Below are 27,436 nucleotides of genomic sequence, written 5' to 3'. Positions count from 1 at the left end.
ATGTGGTCAGGTCCTTGTGACCCTGAGAACAGATGGGAAGGAGAGGAGAGGAGGGGGAGTTTCTCCCCTTATTTCTATGGAGCAGCAGAGCCCAGTGGTCCTGAGTCAGCTCAGTTAGTTGAGGCTTAGCTGGAGTTTAAACCTCAGGCAACTTAGCAGTTTCTCTCAGCCTCCTGTCTTGTCTGCAAGAAACAACCTTTGTTTTTGAGTGCCTACTTTGTGCCACGTTTTTAACTTGCATTGTCTCATTTAACCCTCATTATAATCCTGTAAGGTATGTCTCATCATCCTCACTGTGACCAAAGTTAAAACTGGGCCCCAGAGAGATTGTCAGATGCCCAAAAAGACACAGTTGCTGCATCTGACTGCAAAGGCTGCCTCTCTCCCGGGGATCATAATACCTTCCTCATAAAATAGCTGCGAAGACCAAAATAGGTAGGTCTAAAAGTGCTTAATCCAAATGATCAAAAAAATATTAGCTGACTGTAATTTTTTTTTAATTGGAGAGTTTAAAAGGACTTTGCTTCACTGTCTTATTTTGTGTTTATAAGTAAGGTTAGGCCACCACCTTACCACAAACTGGGGAATTTCCCCCCATTTCCAGCCCTTAAATTAGTGAATAGGGAGGGACATAGAACAGCTGTTTAGCCCTGCACACACCAGAGTATGAGTTTCAGGGCTGCCTGAGATGTTTACTTCTGGAAGTAGAAATGAATGCTGTATAATATTCCAAAATGCCAGGCAGGGCATCCAGAACAGTACAGGCATACAGTAGGTACTCAAGAAAATTATGTTGAATGAGTCCCATTCTTGGTCCTCAGGTTGCTTACAGTATAGTTGGGGGAACATGATTTATATACAGAAAACAAATCAACAACACATAAAAATAAAGATATTAGTGTTCTTTAAAAAAAAAGGAGCAAAAAGTATCTTGGGTATTTGCAAATTCATCCTAACAAGACTCCTTGGAAGGAGGACTGCATTAAAAAAATCAGCCATATGAACAACCATGGCAACAGTAAGTCAAGATCATGGTTTAAATGATACCTCCTTGGAGAGGGTGTTCCTGACCACCTGGTCTGAAATAGCACCCCCTTTAGTCTTGATCCGTTGACTCTGCCTTATTTTCTTCACAGTACTTACTACTACTAAATATTACATTATCAATTTGTCTGTTTGTTTACTTCTATCTTCTTCCATTATAACATAAACTCCTTGAAGGTAGCAACTGTTTTTGGGTTCCCTGTTCTTTACCTAGCACCTAGAAGGGTTCCTGGCCCATCGTACCTGCTCAGTATCTACCTGGGGCATGAATGAAGGGCGGGGCTCGTGGCTACGATTTACGTGAATGGTACAGATAACGCCTGCTTTAAGGACTGGGATCTGATTGGAGGAATAGGAGCATGCTTTCTGGAAGATGTTGGGCTTAGCCCCCAAGTTATCCATTTGTATTTTGTCTCGTTAACCAGAATGTGAGCTCCTCACACGTGGGGACCACGTCTTCTTATCTTCATCCTTGGCACCCAGCACAAATCTTGGCACACAGTAAGAATGCAATATGTATTCATTCAATAAGTAAAGAGGGCTGGATTCTGGGCTGGAAAAATGAATAATTCCACATTCTCTTTGAAGACAATAGGTGTCCAAGCTCCCTGGGACCCAGGCCCAGGCCAAGGCATGCACTACGCGCTCTGCTTGTTGCAGGACCTGGCACACACCTGACCCTTCACGTGCCATTTCCACCCCCGCCTGGCCCTGCCAGACCCGAAAGCTGACCACGGCAATGAGACGGCCTGGGAGCTGCCCCAGGGGCCTGCCGGTAAGAAAACAGCCATTTCTGCCTTACCTGTTGGCTGTCGGGTCCTTGCTTCTTTCAGGTAGTAGAGTGCTTTGTCGTAGTCCCCAAGGTGGTAGAAGGCCACGCCGGACCGGTAAAGGGCCTTGAAATTCTCCCCTTCTTTCTTCAGGACTTTGAGGCAGTACTCCTTGACGCGCTCATAGTTCACCAGCTCGGCCTGGAGCAGGCAGGCTACAGAGGAGGGGAGACAGACGGGAAAGTGCCATCAGCACGACAGCAGCCGCCGCTGAATCTCTCTGTGGTTCTTCCTCTCTGAGCGGGGAAGGTGTACACGTGCTGGGGCTTTGTAGTGGGGCTTATGCCACGCAGTTTGCCACCAAATAATCCAAGGTTCTGAGATCCCGTTTCATTTTCAACACGCCGTGTGACCTTGAGCAAGTTACTTGGCCTTGTGTTACTCAAAAGATATGTTGGAGTCCTAATCCCCTGTGCTTTTAGAATGTGAACTTATATGGAAATAGAGTCTTTACAAAGTCTTTACAGAGTCTTTACTTTTTAACAAATCGAGTTAAAAAGAGGTCATTAGAGTGGGTTCTAATCCAATATTGCAGGTGTCCTTATAAAAAGGGTGCAATAGACGGAATGTTTGTGTCCCCCCTTCCCCCCCAAAAATTCACATGTTGAAAACTCATCCCCAGAGTGATGGGATTTGGAGGTGAGGTCTTTGAGAGGCGACTAGGTATTAAGGGCGGGGCCCTTATAACTGGGATTAGTGCTCTTATAAAAGAGACCCCAGAGAGCTCCCTCACCCCTTCTGCTATGGGAGAACACAGTGAGATGACAGCCATCTATGAACCAGGAAACGGGCCCTCACCAGACATTGAATCTGTGGCGTCTTGATCTTGGACTTTCCCAACCCCTAGAACTATGAGAAATAAATGGTTGTTGTTTGAGCCACCCAGTTTGCAATATATCTGTTATAGCAGCCCAAAGAGACTAAGACAAATGAGAAGTTTGGACATCAAGACAGACACACAGGAAAGATGATGTGGAGAGATACAGAGAGAAGACGGCCACCTACAAGCCAAGGAATGCCTGAGGCTACCAGAAGGTAGGAGAGAAGCACAGGTTTTGGAAGCAACCAACCCTACCAACACCTTGATCTTGGACACCAAACCCCCAGAACCATGAGACAGTACATTTCTATTGTTTAAGCCATCAGTTTGTGACACTTTCGTCACTGCTGCTGCAGGAACAAGCCACAAGAGGCAATGACAATACTAGCCACGGCTAATATTTGTCAAGTGCTTCCCTTGTGTTGGATGCTTGCCTCATTGCTTTACTTGTCCTACCTGATATAATGTTTGGAATATATAACGAAGGTCCTACCATTATTCCCATTTTACAGATTAGGAAGCTGAGGCCCAGAGAGGTTAAGTAATTTTCCAAGGACACACAACATGAAAGAGGCAAGGCTGAGATTTAAATCAAAACTGTCTGGCTCCAGCGCCCAAGTTCCTTCTTGAGTTGTGGAAGGAATTATATAAAATAACAGCACAGTATTTGACACAGGGCTTGGCACACAGGAAGCACCCACAGTGTCATTTCATATTATTATAATTCTCTGCAGCCCCTGCAACCCTGCAGTGACAACGGCCTCTGACTTTCCTCAAGTTCTCTCCCTTACATGTTGGTCTCTGCAGTTCCTGGGAGCAGGGGCCTCTGATGCGCCAGCGACCAGCCTTACACAGAGCATACCTCCTCTGGGCATGAGAGGCCTGGAGGCCCCAGGCAAGAGGAAGCTGAGGCTGGCAGGTGCCTATATGGGGCCCCTTCCTATCCCAGAGTCAGTCGTCTCTGAGTAAACCGTCTCCCCTTGAAGCCACAGTGCCAGGGTCAGGGCCAGGGTGAGGGTGAGCAAGCTTGTACCCTGGAGAGTGAGCCCCTCCTTATGTATTGTGCCCCAGGGGCCTCACTTGCCGCACCCTAATGCCAGCCCTGCTGAGCCCCTCAACCTCCATCCCATCCCTCAAGCATTTAGTAGGCACTGACTAAAGGCAGAGAGGTATGCTATACACATTGGAAGAATTTTTAAAAAGGGGGTGGGTGGGATGGGGCCAGAGAAGGGCACCTGCTTCTTCAAAGTGAATAAAACAGAGGCTTAGGAAGCCTGCTGCTTCCTGCCAAGACCTGGATGGTGGGGCGGGGGGAGGGCGCTGATACCCGGCTCCTTTGCACTCAGGTTTCTCCCACATTGGAAGAACCATCCTCGGGATAGAGGCAAGTCACTGATTTTAATCTTCAGCGGTCTAACTTCAGCTGTTTTGATTCCTTAAATAACTTCCCAGGGATCTGAACTGCTCATTAAGAGACTAGATCTTTCATCGGACATTTTGGGCAAAAAAAAAAACCCCCAAAACAAAACAAAAAAATCCCAAAACAAAAAACATCCTTTTGGAGACTGAGTTGGAGGTATGAGAACTAGGAAGTGGAAGAGAATCAGTCCAGATCTGGAAACTGACCCATCAGGTCCCACTAGCCACAGGGCAGAAAGCCAAACACGTCGACAGAAGCATCAGGCTGCTAACCCCGTGGGCACGGGCACGGGGTGCTGTGGTCACTGAGACCGCACATCTGCTGGCACGCTAGGCGTCCATCCTGCTGTGCTGATGCCACCAGCTCCCTCCCCTCTCCTTCTGCAGCTGTGAGGTCGAGGCCCCTCTGGCCCCTGCCCCACCCCCATGCTGCTAGAGTCTGCCTTGGTGCTTAGACAGCTCTGCAGACGGGGAGGGGTTCTGTCAAGAGGCTCCTGCCTGCCTCCTTAGGTAGGTGTATTCCTAGGTATTTTATTCTTTTTGTTGCAATGGTAAATGTGATTGTTTCCTTAATTTCTCTTTTTGATTTTTCATTGTTAAGGGACACATGTACCCCAATGTTCATTGCAGCACTATTTACAACAGCCAGGACATGGAAACAACCTAAATGTCCATCAACAGATGAATAGATAAAGATGTGGGACATATATACAATGGAATACTGCTCAGCCATAAAAAGGAACGAAACTGGGTCATTTGTAGAGATGTGGATGGACATAGAGTCTGTCATACAGAGTGAAGTAAACCAGAAAGAGGAAAACAAATATTGTATATTAACGCATATATGTGGAATCTAGAAAAATGGTACAGATGAACCTATATGCAGGGCAGGAATAGAGATGCAGACTTAGAGAACGGACATGCGGACAAAGGAGGGGAATAAGAGGGTGGGACAAATTGGGAGATTGGAATTGACATATATGCACTGCCATGCATAAAATAGCTAGCTAGCAGGGATGTGCTGTAAAGCACTGGAAGCTCACCTTGGTGCTCTGCTTGGTGCTCTATGACTGGTTGGGGGAGTGGGAGGGAGGTCCAAGAGGGAGGGGAATATAGGTATACATATAGCTGATTCACAGCATTCTACAGCAGAAACTAACAAAACATTGTACAGCAATTATATTCCAATAAAAATAAAATATTTATGATCAAGAAAAAAAAAATAATTACATTGAAAATAAAGAGGTTCCTGCCTGTGAACCTCACTGGCTCCTGCCTGTGTGGGGCTTGGCTCCGCCAGTTGCCCCCAGAACTGAAGGGTTTCCTGCCTGAAGCTTCCATGCGTGCCATCTCATGTCCTCTGTCCTCTGCTGAGAGCTCTCTTCCTGCCCAGCCCTCCATCCTCAGACACTTCTGTGTGCTGACCTGCACAGTCTAGGAAATGGACCTTTGTTTCTTTTAAAAACAGTTTTGAATGTCTAAAACTGGGGCGGGGGGGGGAGCAAAAAAGGCCTGGAAATGGGAAAGTCCCCCCCCCCCCCCCCCCACCCATACACACACACACACCTTGGGCAAAAGAAGGATAGCCATCAATTTCCAGGACTCATTCAGTGAAAACGTCTGGAATTTCCCTGCAGATCTGGTGTGAACAGTGAGACCTGGCTGTGGACCAGGGTTCAGACCATGTGGGAGGTGGGGCCAGGCAGGTTTACAGGGTGTGGAGGCCCTATTGGCACCAGAGGCAGAGCCCAGAAAGATGGAGAAATCTGGAGTTAGCTCAGGTCCAAATGGGCTGCCTTCCCAAAAGTCTGGACTGAGATGGGGAATCCAGATAAGAAACAAGGGGCGGCAGGCCAGAGGTCTTAAGAAGGGTGGAGGAGGTAAGAGACGGTCTGGGCTGCATTCAGGCCTACCTACAGGTGATTTTTAGGTACTTCTCTTGTTTGCGTGGGGAGTTATCTGGAGTACAGATAACAAACCCATAGGATAAGTAAGATGGGACGTTTTTAGGCATATTTTAGAGTTGAAGACGTTACAAAGATGTTGACCAGTAGTCTCTTGTTATCTCTTCCACGATCCTCTGCTTGCTACCCAGGGCCTGGGGGCTGCAGTAGACCCTTAGACTAGGTCATTTTGTCCCACTGCCCTTTCTTCCTCTCAGTTGTTAATCTCTTACCCTATGTCAGAGGTGGTACTCAGTACCTTACATATGTCTTTTCATCTTCACAGCAACTCTATGAAACAGGTTCTACATCATGCTTCTTTTACTGGATGATGAAACCCAGTTCCAGAGAAATTAAGTAACCTGCTGGAGGTCACTCAACTAGGAGGTGGCAGAATTATGATATCTTTCCACTTCTGCCTGGCTCCCAAGACTGTGTTTTGCCCATGGGTACCTATGGGGTCTACATGGGAAGCCCTTAGAAACCAGATCATCCTTGGTAAAAAACAGGACACCTGTGTAAACAGCCTTCCTCTGTGTCCCAGGGTCAACAAAACAATAACTGCACAGAGCACCGTGCAAGGCACTGGGATGAAGTGATGAACCAAACACTCCACACCATCCTGGAGCTGATGGACTGCTGGGGAAGGCAGATGGTACATTATCTCAAATATCCCTATGTTCCAAGGGCTATGAAAGAAAAGTGATGCGTGGGAGCCTCCGGGGGTGGGGTGGGGTGGGGAGGCTAAAGCAATGTCAGTTGTCACGGGAGGCTTCTTGGGAGAAGTGGTGTTTAAGCTGGGTTCCAAAGGTTGAGTGTTTCTCAACCTCAGCACTATAAATATTTTAGGCTGGATGATTTTTTGTTGGGGGGGGGGGGTGGGGGGGGAGGATGTCCTGTGCATTGTAGGATGTTCAGCAACAACCTTGTGTTCTATCCACTAGATTCCAATTGTGACAAGAAAAAAACGTCTCCAGATATCGCCAAATGTCCCCTGGTGGTGGTGGTGAGGAATCACCCTTGTGTGAGAACCACTGATGTAGGTGGAAAAGGAAAAAAAGCTTTCTAGGTGGAACAGAGAGAGAGAGGGAAGGAGGGAGGGAGGAAGAGAAAGAGAGAGAGAGAGGGAAAGAAAAGAAGGAAAGAAAAAAAGAAGGAAGAAGGAAGGAAGAAGAAAAGGTTGATTATGGCTTATTTGAAGAGCAGAGAGACTGAAGGGAAGAGTAAAGGGAAAAAAGCTAGAAAAGCAAGGTGAAACCAGGACACACAGACTCTTCTGACTCATTTTGAGGATCTGGGACTTTATTCTTAGGGCAAGAGTGGATTTGGATGATGAAATGATGGTGACTAGGTTGACTGAGGGGAGGCAGAAAGGCAGGAGGAAGGGATTAATTTAAGTGGCATCCAGGAGTTAGAACTGACGAGCATTAGCGACCCCCTGAAATATGTTCCCTCTGCTGTTACACTCATGTGCTTAGAGCCCTTTATCCCAGAAGATCTTAGATTGCCATTTTGGATTCATTGATGATCCAAGAGTTTTCTGCCACATGGTAGCAACCTGGTCTCTGTTTGAACTGAGATTTAAAATGCGAGCCTCTGTGCTCTACTGTACAGCACGGGTCAATATTCTAAAGAGTACTGGGCTGGGAATCAGAACGGCTGGATTCCAGTCCCACCTTTGCCACCAGCCAACATTATGAAAATCACTTTCCCTTTCTGGGCCTCCGTTTCCTACCTGTAAAACGAGGGGCCCACAGTCCACTGAGTAATCTCTACCATCCGTTTCAATCTAACAGCCTATGAACATAAACGTTTGCCACTTGAAAGAAGAATAAAATCGTTTCACTGGTTCCTCTTCAAAAAGAAATCTGTTCCGTTACTTTCGGTAAGGCATCTTCCATTGGGGAGGACAGTCAGAAGTGGTGGGGTAGCGCTGAAAGGGCTTGTCTACAACAACTCCGCTATGTGGAGATTTGTTTTGGCACAGAGATTGGATTATGTTCCGATGTGGTCTGCCCGAGCCCAGGCTCTGGGACAGGACCTGCCCTGCTGGGAGTAAGCTCTGCCACTGTTGGCCACTCTCAGCAGAGGAGCCCGTGGACTTGGGAAGGCAGGTCTCAGGCTGGATGGAAAGGGAGCTTGTTCTTGTCTGTGGCCTCGGCTCTGAGTACATATTTGGATTCAAAGATGCAGTTATTAGGCAGCAGATGCCCGATGGGGAGACACGTCCACAGTGGACATGTGGAGACAGGCCTGGGCTCCCAGACCACCATATCTAGAAGCTCTTTTCAAAGAAATATTATGAACTTTCTGGTCTCTGGGTGTTCTGACAAGTTTGAATAAACGCTGCATCCTGGAATCAGTCAAGCTGCGGAGAATTAAGACGAACTTCCATTCATACCCGGAAAGGAGCGCTGGAAGGGAAACTGCCTTCCCGGAGCCTAACGTGGAGACAGCAGTGGTGGCCAGGGCAACTTACAAGAGAAAGGTAAATTTTGGAGGACAAGAACTGGGGCTGTAAATCCCCAGTCACTCCTCCCATGTGGAGATTCCTCTTTCATTGACAACCTTGGGTGCTTAGGGTATGATTTTATGCGAAGAGCTTGGCAGGCTTTCTTAGCTCCACAGAGGAGACAGCAGTAGGAGAAAGAGAATCAGCAACTTGAAGAATCCCATTGTACAAGCACGCCCACACCCAGATGGAGGAAATCATAAGTTTGCTGTTCCCCAAGGCAACCAAGCTGAGACCTCAGGCTAAAACATGTCAGGCTCTCCTGGCTCTGGCACCTGTTTTATTTCTGTTTTTCCTGGTGCATGCAGGGCCTGGTGACAGCCTGGGCAAACTGCCACTTGTTGGCACGAGATGAAGGGGAACCGGATGAGAGGAGGAAGACCAAGTTCATGTAGCCGTTGGTTGAATTCTGACAGCTGATTCACTATCATTTGCCTTTACCTGCTGGACAGGGGGGAGGCACGGGCTGGATGGGAGGGAAGGAAAGACCCATCTGGGGCCAGGAGTGAGGAGTAGGAACCCACTCCATGAGGCTGCCTCACTGTTAGGCGTTGAACTGTGTCCTCTCAAAAAAGCATGTTGGAGTCCTAATCCTCAACACCTCAGAGTGTGACCCCATACGGAGAGGGGGTCTTTACAGAGGTAATCAAGTCAAAATGAGGTCAGTAGGATGGACCCTAATTCAATATGACTGGTGTCCTTATAAAAAGGAGAAATTTGGACACAGAGTCAGACACAGGAAAGATGATGTGAAGAGACACAGGGAGAAGATGGCCTGTAAGCCAAGGAATGCCAGAGGCTACCAGAAGCTAGGAGAGAGGCCTGGGACAGATTGTCCCTCACAGCTCTGGGAAGGAACCGACTCTACCAACACCTTGATCTTGGATTCCTAACCTCCAGGACTGTGAGACAACGCATCTCTGTTATTTTAAGCCAACAGTTTGTGCTGCCTTATGATGGTGGCCTTAGGAAACTAATACACCTTGCTGGTCATTCCTTTGGGAAGTGGCCCCAGGAAGTGGCTATTACATTCCTGGGAGAAATTTTCCCAAACCAATTATTTGATCCATTTTCAAATTGATTTCAAGGGGCATTGGCATAGTAGCCGAGTGGAAAGAGCTTGGATCTGGATAGAGGTGACATTCAGGATATTTAATAGCTGGTATAGGTCATTACCACACTGAATAGGCATATGGGATTGTGCCAGTTCTGGGGTGTTCTGGCTACACATCAGTGCTGGATCTGGAGATACAGTCCCAGGCTGGAATCCAAGCTCTGCCACTGACTAGCCCAGGCCCTTGGGTAGGTTACTTCATCTCCCTCGGTCTCCTTCTCCTCACGTGTTAAATGAAGATAAGAATACCTATTTTGTAGGGACTCTTGTGATGATAAAATGAGGTAATTAATGTATGTTACATGCCTCACACAGTGCTGGGCACAGAAAGTGATTCTCATAAACGCTAATTCTTTAGGAAATCACTGGTCAAATGTGATTTCCCCAGCTACGGGTATGTTAATCAGAGGAAATTTCCATTTTGAATCCTACCCACAGTGCAGGAAACTGCAGCTTAATTTAAAGCAAATTTTCAAGACTAGGACAGATACATTTTGGAGGGTAATTTAGAGGGTCTTTCTTTTTTAGCATCTTGATTCTTTTTCTAAAAAAAAAAACTGAGGTAGGGGGACTTCCCTGGTGGTGCAGTGGATAAGAGACCATGCTCCCAATGCAGGGGGCCCAGGTTCAATCCCTGGTCAGGGAACTAGATCTCACATGCATGCTGCAACTAAGAGTTTGCATGCTGCAACTAAGGAGCTGGCAAGCCGCAACTGAGGAGCCCGCCTGCTGCAACTAAGACCCAGTGCAACGAAATAAATAAATAAATATGTTTTAAAAAAAATGAAGTAGGGACTTCCCTGGTGATCCAGTGGTTAACACTCCGTGCTTCTACTGCAGAGGGTTTGATCCCTGGTTGGGGAACTAAGATCCTGCATGCCATGCAGTGAGGCCATAAAAAAAAAAAAAAGAAAAAAAGAAAAAATTGAGGTAAAGTCGACATAACACTATGTTCATTTGGGGTGTACAACATGGTGATTTGATATTTGTACATATTGCAAAATGATAGAGGGTCCTTCTGTGGCAGACCAATGGGACTGTAGTGTGTGCCATGAAATGATGGGTATTTTTACTTATTAGGCTCCAAATCCAGGGCTGCTATGACCCACCCAATTTCACCTTTCCGTAAAAGTGCTGATTTTCCTCTCTGTGTACACAAATGCTTTCACTCAGAGTTCTGAAAGCTACTTTCTCCTCTTGATTTCTGCCTTTTTTCTTTTTCAGACATTTATGTTGCCTCTGCACTTTAGATAGTGAAGTAGCTTTATGATAAATATACTCAGGGAGGTTTTGTTTATGTTAAATATAAACTAGAATCCCAGGGTTACAATTACTGGGTCAGGGTGTGTGACTGTCTGCGTGGCCTTTGCCACATAACACACGGATCTTTCCCCTTGACAGTGGCTGTTTAAAGCCTTGGGTCCTCCCAAATGCCTAGGAATCTTCATTTCAGAAATAATCTATATTTGGCTCGCTTTTATTTTACTGGGTTGTGGGGAGGGCACAGAAGACAGCTGGGAGGAGACGGGCAAACTCCAGTCTGCACAAAGAGATGTCTACTTTCTAAGGGGCATGAAGGATTTAGGAGTAAGGCAGACCTGAGTTCTAATCCTGACTACCCCTGGTCGGTTATGCAACCTTAGAAAGTGACTGGCCCTCTCTAAGACTCAGTTTCCTTGTCTCTGAAATAAACATAGCCACTCGATCTACCTCGCCGGTCTGTTCTGAGGAGGAAGTGAGAAAGTGCACCACAGTGCTGGACGCAGTGCTGGGCCCCCGGCAAGTGCTCCGTGGACAGGAGCTGACGCAAAGATGGGCAAAATTGCTCCGCCCACAAACCTGTGCAGCAGGGGCAGAGCCCAGCCCCGATTTCTCATTTTTCATTTCATGGTCTCGGATGTACGTGAACTCACACTTGCCCCAAATGTTTCCCACACCTAGGTCTGATGCGTGGTTTTCCTTACCAGTTTTCCTTTTAAAAGTGTGTTCAAAGGCATATTCTCCTGTTGGGGCTGAGTGGGTATATGCAGAGAACATGACAAAAGCAGCTTTTCAGCCAGAAAAGGGGGCTTGGGGAAAGAATGGGGTAGGGTTCTGGAACTATCTTCTTTTCACTTATAGGTGAGACAGCCTCTGAGTCAATTGCTGGTTGTACCCCTCCTCCCCCCGCCTGTCTAGCATCCCTAAACTGCCGTCGTGAACGCTGCCTTCTGCCTGCTCTCAGCCTTTCTCTCATTGCGAGAGGATGATTGGGTACCACCGCTGGTATTTCACTGATGGCTTTATGGGTGGGGTGGCAGACAGACCCAAAGCTGCTGGACTCCTCTGGAGTCCTGATAATTCAGGAGAGCTAGGAGCTCTAAAAGCCAGCTGTGGCAGGAAAATGAATAGGCCTGGTTCCTGACTCTTTAGGGCATGAGAAAGCCTTCAAGGGAAGAGGAAATATTCTTATAGAGAAGTTGCCGGACAGTTTCCATGCCTCTGAGTTAGCTGATTCAAGACAATGCCCCCAGCACCGGCATTCACCTGGTGTCCTTGGGTTAAAACAGCTTGCCTCTCAGAGTTTCAGTTTTGAAGTGGGTAAAAATGAAGGTAATGATGGCTGCTCTCCACCTTGAAGGCTGGTGGGCAGGATGAGAAAAGTCAGGGTTTCCCAAGTGCCAGACCCTGACATCTGATGAGAATCCCACAGTGTTTCTCACTAAATCATTCACGCTAACTAGTCATCATCAGTTAACATGGAGATTTTCAAACCCCATGTCCAGTGATGCAGCTTCTAAAGGGCTAGGGTGGAACCCTGTAATCCACATTAAAAAAAAAATCTGTATTTTTTTTGGCTGCACTGTGCGGCATGTGGGATATTAGTTCCCCCACCAGGCATTGAACCTACGCCCCCTGCGTCAGAAGCATGAAGTCCCAAGCACTGGACTGCCAGGGAAGTCCTTGTAATCCACATTTTTATTAAGTCCCCTGTGGGTGCCTGCAGATGGGCTGCCTCACCTGGGCTACTAGTTTACATTCTAGCATTTTTGATGTGTGTTTCTTAAGGAACATCCACTGGTTAAACCACGAGAGTCCAGGATAGACATGAGGACCCCCAGGGTTACCCCCAAGGGCAAACAGGTCCCAGAAGGCCATACGCTAGAGCTGGGAAATCGGCACATGTAGGCAAACAATTGTTCTCTGAGAGTCAACAGGTGACATTTTGGGTTGTTTGCTTCTTAGCGATTAGAGGCTTCTGACTGGCAAACAGGAGCCCAGGCCAAGGAAACGAAGAAACAGGGTAGAAGGCTGAGATGCTTCACGATGAGCTCAGGAGAATCTAGCCGGCACCAGTAGGCAATACTCAGGTATCCTCCCAGAAGGGTAACAAGAGTAAGAGCTGGTAAACTTCATCAAGCATGAATGGGCCAGGCAGTGTTCTAAGCATTAACTCATTTAATCTTGACAACAGCCTATGAGGTAGGTTCTAGTATTTTGCCCATTTTCCAGATGGGAAAACTGAGGCCCAAGGAAGTTCAGTCACTTGCCAAAGGATGTAAAGCTAATAAATGTCAGGGCCGGGACTTGATTCTAAGCCATCTGTCACCTGAGACCGTGCTCTTAAGCATTACCCACAGTGCTCTTCTAGAATGTTCAACTGCCTATAATGAATTTTAATTCAGTTCCTTCATGGCACAGCTTTGAGGCTTGAGTTCTGCTTCTTGCCAGGGGTAACTGTGAGACCCTGTTGGTTGGTACCAAACTGTGCTCATTTTATTTGCATATTTTATCTGTATACATCTCATCTGGAAGCTTCCTATATAACTCTCCAGGACCTTCTACCCCTCTTGTTTCTCTGCATTCAAAGACAAAAACAAACAAACAAAACCAAGTGCAGAGCTTCCACAAAGGCTTCTCACTTTTAAGTCCTAAAACCACCTGCATCTCCAATTCCAATGAGAGTCGACTGCGATCCTAACAGGGCTGAGGTGACACATCTCTGGTTTCTTCCTGAAACAATACCTATCTCAGCTGCTGCTGGCCAGGCGAACCCCAACAATATTATTTTTGAATTGAGATTTTTATTGAGGTAATTTGAGATTCACATACAGTTGTAAGAAATAATACAGAAGTAATACAGAGAGATCCCTTGCACCCTTTACCCAGTTTCCCCAATGATAACATCTTATAAAACCATAGTATTGACTATATAGACTATTATATTGACACAGATACAATCCACAGATCTTATTCAGATTTTCCAGCTTCACTTGTATTGATGTGTACTCTTCACTTCACAACACTCATTTGTGTGTGTGTGTGTGTGTGTGTGTTAGTTCTATATCATTTATCACATACATAATTTCCTGTGTCTATCCCCAAAGTTAAGTTACAGAACAGTTCCATCAAAGGATCCCTCCTGTTGCCTTTTTATAACTACATCCATGTCTCTTCTGTATCCCCACCTCTTTTTTCACCCCTGACAACCACTAATCTGTTCTCTACTGCTAAAATTTTGTCATTTCAAAGTGTTATATAAATGGAATCATATAGTAGGAAGTTGTTGGGAATTGGCTTTTTTTCACTCAGCAAAGTCCCCCTGAGACGCATCCAGGCTGTTGCAAGTATCCATAGTTCATTCCTTTTCATTGCTGAGTAGTATTCCATGGTACGAGTGTACTAGAGTTTGTTTGACTGCTCATCCGTTGAAGGATATCTGGGCCATTTCCAGTGTTTGGTTATTATGAACGATGCTGCTATGAAGAGTTGTGGACAGCATTTAGTCTCTTACCATTCAGTATGATATTAGCTTTAGTTTTTTTGATAGATGCTCTTTATCAAGATCTGGTAATTTCCCTCTATTTCTAACTTGCTGAGAAATTACTATTTTTCTAATACCTGTGAATTATAGCTCACCCCTGCCTAATGGCAACACTTTCACAGAACACGGAGGATGGTCTTTTTCTAATGAGGCCAGATCTACAGGTGCAATCATCAAGGGGACCCTTTTGTTTTCTAAAGAATAAAATCACTATTTACAGCCACAGACTCCACTCACGCCCATCACTGCAGTTATTTATAACACATATCTTCTTTGCCTTCCAGACAAGCATCTGTAAGGTCTCTTTAAACCCCCACACAGCAAAATACATCATACTGGTTTGCACATATCGTATGTTCAGTAAGTAGCAATACCACACGTTTATACAGTGTTTCATCACTCACTTGACCTTGACAGTGACTGTGGGAAAACAGGTCTTATTAGTCCTGCATCCAAGAGCTGAGGCTTAAACAAGTTAAGTGATTTGTTAAGGACATCTGAGTTTTAAGAAAAGAACCAGGATTGTCTAAGCCCAAGCCCATGTTGGTTCTGCTCCAGCAGAGCTGGTGGGTAAAGACACTTGGACTCACTGATCCCTGAAGATCTTTTCCAAGTCTAAGGCACTGAGAAGCTATGACAATGGGAGGCTGGCGGATTCAGGGAGCCAGCACCCTTCAGGTGGCAGTATCTTCATTCACATCATACCTGCCCTGCCTGGCACCTAGATAGGGCTCTCCCACTACTGCTGACACCGCTCCCACGATCAGGAGTCATTTGGCTTTCTCTCATGGGCTAACTCTCCTCTGATTCCATTCACATTAATTCCTGACCTTCTATTTTTCCAACCTAGCCCGTGCTTGCACTGGATTCAGATAAACACTGCCAAGCGTTTCTTTCATTTTGTTTTAGCAACATTATCTTTGGCGGTCTCTTCTTTTCACCATCCCCAAGCTGCCCTTTGTTTCCCGCCCTTTGAATTCTTCACATGGATGCCCTCAGCGTTCAAGGGCTGCTTGAACAATGGCTGCTGCATCCCTCTCACCATCACCAAACGTTCCTGGGCACGGGCTCTTCATAAGCTTATCTGATGAAGATTTATTCATCACGGGCTGTGCCGGGGCTTTGTAAGGAAATGGAGAGTATTCAAAAGATACGGATATCTTCAGGGAGTTTACATTCTTCTTATTCACCCTTTCTTGCCTGTTACTTGGCTGCCAAAGTTTTCAGATGAAAGAGCCAAAGTGAAAAACCAGGCTAAAAATCTTATAAGCTAAAAGCTTATGTTGACAGTCCTTTAAGGGATATCAGAATCTGCTTAAGGGAGTTGTAACACTAAAGCCTGAGGTCAGCTCAGCCTTCTGTTGCCTGTCACACGCTCCTGTTCATGAGGGAAGCAGTCGACTGGGTGCTATGGCCGCATACTTACAAGTTACCCCATCCACAGCCCCCAACTCTTACTCGACCTTATTGCGGTATATACACCGAGAGAAGTGAGCAGTAGGAATAAGGTAGAACAGGATTACCGTTTGTCTTCATTAACACCCTTTCTTGGGTTAGAAGTGGGACTTTGGAAGGGCCAGCTGGGCCCTTTGGAATATGACGATAAGTATATACCCAGAAATATTCAGAAGAAACCCAATTGCCTGATATTATCTTTATCTTGTTGGCTCTGGCCCAGGACACGTGTCATGCCCATTGGCAGGAATTCTGAGCCAGGATGGGGGAAAATCTCAGAAGCCAAAATGCCATCCTGTTCTCTTTTTAGACTTTAAAAAAATACCTCTCCTGTTCTGATCACCTCTCCCGCCACCCTTCCGTGACCCCAGCAACATCTCTCCTGTTCCTGTTGCCTCTCCCGCCATCTTTCCATAACACAAGGGCAAACACCATGTAACCAGATGTGTTTGGGGATAAGTTAGTTAACAGGTACACAGAAAGAGTACTTTTGTGGCCTCACTGTGGCAGCACTGTGTGTATTAGCAAAGTGTTGGAAATAACTTAAAGATCCATCAGTAGGAGACTGGTTACATAAATAACAGGGCATTGGTATAATGGAACATGGCACGGACATTAAAATCATGCTGTAGAAAAATACTTAGTAACACTGAAAAATGTTTTTAGTGGAAAATATTGGTGGAAAACATTGTGAACATTTGTGCAGTACCAACCTGAACCTTGTAAAAAATGTGTGTGTGTGTGCGTGCGCGCATCAGGGTGAAGAATTTGCACGCGCATCAGGGTGAAGAATTTGTAACAGCAGGTATCAGAGTTCCTCTTAGGGAAGAAACGATCTTTTTTTAGAATAACCTCATCAGCTGTGATTTTATTTTTTAAAAAATCACTTATGCCCGTTATGTCTTCAAAGAGAGCAGAGGGGAAACCTGGCAGGAGAGAGGTAGCAAAGGCTTCTGAAGGGTTTCCCGAGCAGAAAGCACTTCCTGTTCATGAAGCTCCAATTTGGAGAGACCCAGGGTCGTGAGAGGACCGCGGGCATAATGGCGGAGGAGTGTCTGTACAGCGGGATTAAAAGGAGACGCCAAGGGACATGCCTGCTAGTGGTTTTATTCCCAGGACACCTGATCAAGCCAGGGGCTTTCCTCATCCGACACGAGGAAGGCAGCTCAGTAAGCTGGCACCAGCATAAGACACAAGGGAACAGGCAGAGCGGGCGTGAGGCTGCCAGCTTAGCAGCTTCTCCCTCTCGCAGAGGCTTTGACTTCCTCCACAGCCTCCTTTCCCCGGCTGGCTGGCCGGCACACCAGTCAGCTTTCCTCCTCGTGAAGGTCCCCAGGGAACCCAGCTGATCACAGCATGTGTCTTCTCTTCTTGGCACATCCTTGTTCTCTGCTCTCAGACTCTGAACTGGTCTAACCTGTGAGAGAGTCTGAGGTTCTTCCCCTGCTAGTTCAGTTCAAAGAACGGGTCAGAGAATCCTGGGGCAAAGGATGGAAAGTGGCAGAGAACAGACCCCGTCTAACTGAGGCTTATCCGCTTGCAGTCTCAGGCCAGAGACATGTCTGCCTACAACCCAGCAGTTTCTAAGTGTTTTCTGGACCTGAGAAGCTGGAAGCAGGCACAGACCTCAGGGCCCAAAGGCCCTTGGTTCTGCTGGAGCTCAGTTGCCCTTCAGAAGAAGCCTGATGGGTTACTTGTTCACCTAGTCTCACGGGCAGGTAGGAAACACCCACATCAAAGGCAGTTTGTTCACACCTTGCTCCTCTCCTCTGCACTGTAGCCACTTAAGAGCTGAAACTTGCCACGACCCCTCTTTTGCTCACTTGCTTCCCATATTTCCCATAGCCTCCTTTGCTAAGTCCTTTTTCCTCCCCTCTTGCACACTCTCCCGCCATAGTACCTACTGGAGCAGGAGTTAGAATTACACACAGCCATCATCTATTAAGCATCTGTTATGTGCCAGGCACTGTGCTAGGCAAGGATGCATGTATCCTTTAATTTCAATCACCATCACAATCTTGTTTGGTGCGTATCATTACTTCCATGCTATAATGGAAACAAAAGCTCATAGAGATTGGGACCATCCCAAGTTTAATGGAGGAGTCAATGGGAAGTCAGGAGTCAAACCCAGATCCTCTTACGATAAGTAAAGTTCTTTTCCATTAGGCCACCGTGTCCTGCAGGTTTTCTGGGATCCAGGTCTGCTGCCTGTCCGTTCCTCTGTGTTCCCTTTCTGCCCTCCCATCTGCATTGGCACACAGAGGGACACAACCCTTCTCTCTCTCTCTCCAGGTATCAGGGGAAATTCCACACAAGTTCCAAAGACCCAGTGGCATCTACAGCCTGAGGTTCAAGTCCATTCGAGAAAGGAGCTCAGTTCTGACTCAGCATGAGCAATAGGCCCAGAATCACATCCCCCAAATTCTCAGATCTGGCCCAGACTCCTCAGGGCTCTCCAGTCTGGAGCCAATGGTGGCAACTCTCTGAGATGCTATAGCTTAGCCAGCAACTGTTGCCTGGAACTCTTGGCCCTGCCAGTTCATTTCTTAAAAGCTTTTTTTTTTTTTTCCCTCTTCCATCAGCGCTTCCTTGCCTGATACAGCTAGTTTTGCCCGATTTCTTATGGTGAATGACTGCCTGCTTAGAATCAAAGTTTGAAGTTTGGAATAATCTGAGAAGGTCTAGCAGCAATAGGTAATCTCCGGTGCCATCAATTTAGATTCCAGGGCCCAGGTAATATTTTATAGAGGCTTCCAACCCCCACTCTGGTTTCTCTCCGAGACCCTCTGTCTGACTGTCATCCTGGCAGACTGCAGTTTCCTTTATTTTGGTTTACCCTCCAATTTGGAAGGTTACCTTGGAAATCTTAGTTGAGATCTTTTATGGTTATTTGTCAGCACATGTCAGTAAACTGGAACAAAAGAGAGCTTGTTTCCTGTTTCCTTCCTAACTCTGGTTGCTTCCAGAGAGAGATGGGGGGAGGGGAGCTAGATGGTCTTCAAAGTCCTAGACAGTTCCACACTTCTGAAAGGGGACTTGGAGGGCATCTGACCCAACACCCGCTCTTTACATATGAGGAAACTGAGGCTCAGAGTAAGGTGACTTTTCCAAAGTCATAGAGCAAGTTAACAGCAGAGTCTGGATTAGAATCCTGTTCCCACAACCCCATGCCATGTTTCGAGGAGAACACAGTGGATTTGAGATTTGGGCTGTGAAGAGCCATGGCAGGCATCCAATAAAGATTTGATGAGTGAGTGAGCTTCCTTCCGGGTGCTGTGTCTGAGCTGCCGGTGGGCAGGATTTCCTAGACTCTGGGGCCAACAAGAATCTTGGACATGGACCACCAAATGGTCCCTTCCTCCACACTAGAGGCACATCACTAATGCTCAGGACCAGCCTGTATCACAAGCTCTGACCCAGCTTTCTTCCCTGACTCACCAGCAGATTCAAACCATCACTCATGTGCTACTGAGTCCAGAGGGGCGTCCCTCTGCTATGAGGTACCATGTGTCAGGATCTAGCTCTGTGTGTGCATTGGGGTGGTGGATACTGCAGAAAAGATAAGTCATATTATAGGTTATGAAGAGAAAGTTTGGGGCTTGGGATAATTTTGCTTGACATCTTTGGTGTTACAGTCTGACAGGCTTAGACAAGGCACAGGTAATATCCAGAAAGGCATTAAAAATTATGTGTATATGATAAGTTTTCTTTGGGAACATAAAAGAAGAAAGCAAAACTACCCAAACTCTTTCTACACAGATAATCCTGTCATCATTTTTCTTAAAAATAAAAGTAATAATGCATATATTTAGAGAAGTCATACACTATAGAAAGATTTAGAATAAAAAGTTAAAAAAGGACATGGAGGAAACTTAAATGCATGTGACTAAGTGAAAGAAGCCAGTATGAAAAGGCTACACACTGTATGATTCCAACTATCGGACATTCTGGAAAAGGTAAACTATGGAGACAGTAAAAAGATCAGTGGTTGCCGGGGCAGGGGTTAAGAGATGAAGAGGCAGAACACAGAGGATTTTTAGGGCAGTGAAAGCACTCCGTTTGGTACCGCAGTGATAGGTACACATCATTATACATTTGTCTAAACCCACAGAATGTGCAACACAAGAGTGAACCCCGAAGAACTTTTGGTGATCATGTGTCAATATAGATTTACCAACTGTAACAAATGTACCACTCTCGTCTTAATCATTAAAGAAAAGTCTCTCCCCAGTTTCTCTGCCCAGTCCCTTATTCAAATGAAGTGAACAGCTTCACCTGCATAATTTCAGATAATCTTCTCAAAAGCATATACTATACTAGCATATATGTTGATGCGAGTTTATATCCTTTTTGTTTTTTTTAACACAAAGCAAATAAACACTGTTCTGCATTCTGCCTTTTCATGTAATAACAGATTTTGGAGACTGTTCTCTATCAATCCACACAGAACTCTCCCATTCTGGGTAATGGCCACCCTGTTCCGAAACAATGAAGAATTATTCTTTTCAGAGCTGGAAAGGACCTTCGAGAGCCTGGACTCCAACCCTTGGTTTTTAGACATCAGAAAACTACAGCCCAAGAGGTAAAACTCCTTGACCCACAGCAGCGGGCAAGTTAGCGGCAGAACTTGCTATCCGTGTCACTCTTCGCCAAGTCACACTTCCACTGTGTTCCTGATGGCAATGTCCGAAGACAAGCGGGGGACACTTGGCCTTCAAAGAATACCCCTCACATTCTCCTCATCAGAAACTCTTTTGTTTTACTGTATTAGCAAGTGCTTTTTTTTTTTTGTGGACTACATGCACTTGGGGGACCGTTTCAGTGTGTGTGTTTGAAACAAAATGCGAGTGTCACAGTCAATAGATATGTAATGCAGAAACCTCGCATCAAGAGAGTTCTCCTAGTAGATACTACTCAACTATCCCTCTTATCTTAAAATTGTTAGAAGCAGAGGTGGGAATTTCCTTCACTGGGCAGTTACCACTTCTTATTTCTATTCTTTTTGCCTCCTAAATATCCCCGTCCACTTAAAAGGATAACTTCCACTTCCAATACTTTGTAGTTTATAAAGTACATTCATACGTTACCTCCTTGCTTCTCACCCTGACACTGTGAGTCAGGCTGGCATGATTATACCCATTTAATAAGTGAGGAAACTCAAGACCAGAGGTCTTGTGACAGGATTAAGTTCACATATGTAGCAAATGTGCCACCAGCTGTCACATGAGTCTCCCTCAGTTCCTGCCCAGCTAGACACAGGGCCAACTCTTCTGTTTACTGCTGGCTTTGGGGGAGGGGCTGCTTTTGTTTCTTGGGAGATGAGGTTTTGGCTCACAAAGTTAGAACTTATCAGCCAGTCATAAAAACACAAACTAAAAAAATAAATACTACTTTACAGGGTGTTAGGAGAGCAAATGTTCCAGGCCACACAGAAGAATACTGCATCCCATCTCATTTAGAACCTTAAACCGGAACATATTTTTAAATGATGGTGTCATCACTCTCATGACATTAAAACTGACCAGTTCTGGAGTAATGCATTTGGACAAGTCCAGATGTTATTCTTCCAGTGGGTCATTTCCCCTCATTGTATCCACAAACTGGTTACTGAAAAGTAATGGCTGAAATGAATTCCTACTCTTCACACATCCACTTAAATTTCTCAAGACCTCTTAACTGGAATTCACACACTCTGGAGCAAGGGGGATAAAAATGAGTGGGAGGGGGCTTCCTAGGTGGTGCAGTGGTTAAGAATCTGCCTGCCAATGCAGGGGACATGGCTTCGATCCCTGCTCTAGGAATATCCCACATGCCATGGAACAACTAAGCCCATGTGCCACAACTATTGAGCCCATGTGCCACAACTACAGAAGCCCGCCTGCCTAGAGCCCATGCTCTGCAACAAGAGAAGCCACCACAATGAGGAGCCCATATAATGAGGAGCCCCTGATTGCCACAACTAGAGAAAGCCCATGTGCAGCAACGAAGACCCAACGCAATCAATCAATCAATCAATAAATTTTTTTAAAAAAAGAGGGGGAGGTATGGGTGGGGCTTCTGCAAGCTTCTAGGCTTATTAGAAATTATGACTCATCAAATTCTCATTCCTCTCTGTCCGTACAAATTCAGGTCACCTTCCTAGTGACACAGAACCTGGTTACAGAGAGCAGGACACTTTCCCCTTAACCACCCAGGATGGTCACAGAATGGGAATCTTAACCACACAAAGCACAATCACGGTAAAAGGAATAACTTACAGAAGACAAGACTGGAGGATGGGCAAGCGCGTTGCCCTAAAAATGTCAAGGCTTTTCCTTGTTACAGTGATTAGATGTATTTTTTGTTGCTTCAAAAGGTGGATAGAATATGGATGGATCGATAGAAATTTCAAGGAGGCAAATTTTAGTATCTAAGGAAGAAACTTCTAAAGATGGAGGCTGTGGGGTGAATGGTTAAGACCATAGGCTTTGGAATTCTAGATCCTGGCAGATGAGAAATCCCAGTTTGCCACTACTACCATGTGACTATGGGCAAGAGACTTAACTCTTCCAAGACTGAGTTTTCTTTCTCACAGTTATAACGGTATACAGGGAAGTTCATGAAAGGCAGTGACCTTGTCCTTTATGTTTACTCCTGTGTACCCAGTCCTCAAGCCCAGCGTCTAGCACCTATTAGTTGCTCAATTAATATTAATGAAATGATTGAATTTCTTGGATCCTTAATATGAGACAAAGGCTGGGATAAGCCTTTTCATTCCTTTCAAACACATTCATGGAATGTCTACTGGGGGCCAGAAACTGGGCTCCTCACAGGAGTCTTTACTGCCATTATTGTTACTGTTATTATTATTATAGCTGTTCTTTTGTGGTGGTGGTTGTGAAATAAGTCACTTCAGGTAGTGGTGATTATCCCCATTTTTGGAAGTCCCTAAGCTCATGCTGAGGACAAGGTGGTAATATTGACAAGGGAATTCACACACCTCTGTAAGGAATGGGGTCATAACCAAATTGAAATCATACTTCTGGTTTTACATAACTCTGGAGCTAGCTAGTTAGCACTTTCGTTCTTTACACACAGACACACTGTGGAAGGGAGACCTTTGCTCCACAAGCTTCCTCTGTGTAAACCTCGTTTGTAATTGCAGCGCTGTTTTAAATTCCTTTCCCCGGAAAGAGAAGGTCCACTTGGATACATTTCAACCCAGGATTCTTCTAGTTCAAGTCAACTCTCCTTCGCATTACACATCCTGCTTCCTTTTTTTTTTTTCTTCATACTTGAAGTATAGTTGATTTACACATGTCGTGTTACTTTCAGGTGTACAACAAAGTGATTCAGATATATATATAGATATATCATACTTTTTCAGATTCTTTTCCCTTATAGTTTATTACAAAATATTGACTACAGTTCCTACATCCTGCTTCCTTTTAAAAAATAGTTGGGAATTGTTGGTTTTGAGTCCTACAAGGCATGGCATCATTTCATTGCTGATATGAAAATGTGTATGTATGTTTAAAACAAAGATAATGAGCTTTACGCTGCTAATGATCATTTCAAGGCCATATGAATACCTTGAGGAAGACTAAACTCTTTTAATTTTCTGTAGTATTATCTTTGGCTTTTTTTTAAGGTTCCCCCCACCCCCACACTGAGCAGCTTGTGGAATCTTAGTTCCCTGACCTGGGATCGAACCCGGGGCCTGGCAGTGATAGCACCAAGTCCTAGACTGCCAGGGAATTCCCCATCTTTGGCTTTTTAAATGTCTGGTACCATTGTCCGTGCTAGAGCTGTGGTTGCTGCCATGTAATTGGGAATGGACCGCACGAACTGTCTTGGTGATAACGGGAAACTCTGGTCCCAGCATGGACATCTGATTTCCTAAAGTCAAATACTCGGGAATTAGGAAATTGCTGGTTGGTTGGTTGGTTGGTTGAAACATTTGGTTTTCACCCCAGCTGTTTGGAAGAGCTGTTCTTCACAACCTGGTGATGAACAAGAACAGTTGGCAGGAGAGAATGTCCCATCTGGAGGTTACTCCCAACCTGTGAAGCTCTGGGAACAGCTTTCGGCTGCCCCACACCTTGGTCTCCCTGTCCTCCCTGCAGCCAAGTTCCCTTGCCTTGGATGGGGCATCCCCATGCCTTTTGGCTGTAGGAACTCTTACTTCAAGATATCCTAGAGAGTTTCTGGCTACGAGTCACCCAACTCATTACTTTTGCAGGTAAACTAAGGAACTTCAGAATGCACTTTAGAAACTCAGCCCAAAGTCTACATTCAGAATATTCTTTCCTTGAAAGCATTCTACAAGTTTCAATTCTCACATCCTTTCTTAGAAGATGATCTTTGAAGCCACATTTACAGGCTTAAGATTTATTGGCCACGGGGCTGCCTGAGGAACAGCCTTAGGTCAACAATGGCTTGGCCAGTCAAACTCTCCTATCCAGATGGCAGGATCTTGGCTGAGCATCTTAGCATGAAGCCCCTCTTCTTTTCCCTTCCTTTGCCAGTTTTTATCCCAACAACTCATCTTCTGGCTACTAGGCTACTGCTTGTCCCTAGTTCTTGACCTCTTTTTTTTCTTTTAAATCACTGAGTTCTTGCATTTGTAATTTATCCATCTTCATGCTTGGTTCTTTGGTTCCCACACCAATTTCTGTGGGGTACCTTTTGTCTCAGAATCTGCCTTAGAGTCTATATCTAATTCTCTCCACCTCAGATGTACAAGCTCAGTCATCTTCTGGTGTCCCATTGGGGGGTGGCTTCAACGGTGCAGTTACATAGGACCCATGCTCAGAAGGGCCTTGTATTTGGTTTAATGCTCTGCTGTTGACTTCTTGAAATTCTTAATTATTTTATCTTTGAAACTGTGTTTTGTAAGTGAAGCCCAATGAGATAATGAAGCAAGAATGTGAGCAGAAGAGAGAGGTACAACTATTCTTTTAGCTCCTTTTCCTTTCCTTACTCACCAGAAAGCCAAGATTGGTAGAAAGTGCACATATAAAGTATGCATATAAAAAGTGAAATAAAAGCAGTTGAGTTCATTTTGTCAGCATTTCCATGGTTCCAGTAAGAATAAACTTCATATATATGTACAGGCTACAAAACGTGAATTGTGTAACTTACATAATTTCATATACAAGTTAAGTGCTCTTATATTTCCACTTAAAACTGGCACTGCACACTATAAAGATGAACAGTAAATCCATGCCAATAATTTAAAATTGTAATTTTCTTGAAATGACATCATAAAAGCAGATAAAAACACCACATCAAAAGAGAGAGACAATGAAAGGGAAAAAAATTCTTTTAAAATATTTAATGACAATTTTCTCCTGCTTTTTGAACAAGGAGCCCCACATTTTCATTTTGCACTGGGCCCCCCAAATTATGTCGCTGGCCCCTGATCCCATGGCTTCAAGGCACGTCCACAAGCACTGATAAAGCTGGCTTCCATCCAGGCCTTTTTCTTGCGCGGCTTCTTTAGGCCTTGTCACTCCCCTGTCCTGGGACTTTCAATTGGGATCAATGGCTATTATCTGCCCCTTTGGCAAAATAAACAAAACAAAGAAACCCTCCCAAACACAGTTCTAAATGGGTGGGAAAATGGAGGTAAAATGATGTGGTAGGGACTTATACAAAAAGTCACAGTGTATGCTGAGAATAGAGGCATAAAACTGACTCTCACCTAGCCTTCAGATCCAATGCCATGGCCTGTCAGCACCCATCTCCACTGTGGGCATTTGAGTCTTGAACATCATTTGCAAATACCAACAAAGCATTGCAACCTTTTGATCACACCCCAGCTGGGGCCACTACGGCCCCACAGGAACAGATGTAAAGCAAAAGGCTCTGTCCTTCAAGAGGTTTTGCACAGAACATTCCAAGGCCCCAGGGGAGTCCTGTGTCTTGTTCAAGGTCAGTGGGTGTTGATCAACAGGCCAGTACGTGCTTCTTTTGCAGCTTTGGTAAGAATTACACGTCTACATCTCCCCAGGCAGATCAGAGTATCTTTTCTAATCATTGTATCAAAGTCATTAGAAATTCTGAAGGAAGAAGATGCTTCTCATCTCCTTCCTTGAATTTCTTAGAAAATAAGACATGCACAATCAAATCTAGGAGTCTTGCACCACCAGTTAGATCCCTACTAATCAGAAGGAACTCCAAGCCAGAACAGACCACGACCACAGGCACTTTGCAAATTTCCTGCACACTCTTGAAGCGGTCACCTCAAGTCATCCAAATGGATTTTTAGGCTTACATCTCTTAGCAGATTCTAGTTGCCCCCTTGCTGTTCTCTTGGAGCCTTCCATGCAGAGTTCAAGGGTCCACTGAACCTAGGTTTCCTCCAGAAGCCTCACAACAGTCTTTTGTTTGGTGCTGAGATGCCCTTAGCAACCCAGCCTAATCCTCCAGGTATTTCTGGGCTAGTCCCTATTGCTTCTAAACCCCAAGCCTCTCCCTCTATGCACAGCTGTGTAGAAGGACAGATTCTTGAGAGAACCAACATCTTCAGACTGCTCTCACCTGGAGCCCACTGAGTTGCTCAACCAGCACTGCAGCCCTGATGGAAGGGCCAGTTGTCTTTTTGCCAGAACAAACTTGCAGTTGCTGTCTCCTCCCTTTAATCAGGCACAGGGGAAAAGATTATTTTATGGGCCATGCTGCACTGTTCTGCTTCTAACAGTAACAACAGTGATCATCTTTCTTTCTCTCTCCATCAAATGATCATTGTAAACGCACATGTAAAAAATTTAGGTTGCCATTTAAAATAATCTTCACAAAAATGTTTCCGTGAAGTGTAAAAATGCTGTGACATAATGGTAAGCAGGAATAAAACCAGGATACAGGAGGTCCTGAGCTTTGCAAATAATTTATGTTTAAGTATAGAAAAAAATATAGGAAGCAACTATATCACAGTGGATTTCTTTAGGTTGGTGGGATTAAAGGTAATTTTGTACTTTCTGAAAGAAAATATATTTTATAGGTATGCATTACTGTGTAACCCATAAATTATTAATATTAATAAGTGGTGAGCGCTGGAGAAGGCAGCAGAGGGGGAAATCTGCCGTTGCTACTTTCCATTCTCTCACCACTAAAGTTTTCCAAAGTGTGTGGGGGATGGGTATGGAACTGGAGGAACTGTCCAGATCTCAGCCCCACCCTGACTGGGCTGGCCTGACCAAGGACACAGCTTTGGTTTCACCATGGAAATGTAACCACTGCTGGGGTAGAAGGTAGGCGGTGCTGGCCATAAGCTGGCAGCCAAAAAGTATGGGGTGAGGGGCAACCCTAGAATGCCCATGGAAAATACTAAATATGAGACTGTACTACCACTCTGAAATCACTGCATTAGTGATCCAGAGTGCCTCTTCCTCCACCCATGGCCACTCTGCCCTTTATATCCACCAGGCAGTAGTGAATATGCCAGAGACTTTTGATGAATGGAAATAGTCCGTCTATGCTGTATTACTACCACCTTATCTGCTGCCGTTACT

The 27,436-nt window shown here is 45.3% G+C and overlaps 1 protein-coding gene across 1 annotated transcript in view; it reads right to left on the bottom strand.

Moving 5' to 3' along the window:
* The window catches only part of TTC9 (tetratricopeptide repeat domain 9), a 31,239-nt gene that overhangs the window by 1,770 nt on the left and 2,033 nt on the right, over positions 1-27,436 (bottom strand). The window contains exon 2 of the mRNA XM_057730400.1: positions 1,847-2,029. Within this exon, the coding sequence (XP_057586383.1) occupies positions 1,847-2,029 (183 nt within the window). The remainder of the gene's footprint in view (positions 1-1,846; positions 2,030-27,436) is intronic.

This window comes from Hippopotamus amphibius, chromosome 4 (assembly GCF_030028045.1).
Source record: "Hippopotamus amphibius kiboko isolate mHipAmp2 chromosome 4, mHipAmp2.hap2, whole genome shotgun sequence".
NCBI lineage: Eukaryota > Metazoa > Chordata > Mammalia > Artiodactyla > Hippopotamidae > Hippopotamus > Hippopotamus amphibius.
Note: the sequence above shows the minus strand (reverse complement) of the source record. Positions and strands in the feature narration are given on the sequence as shown.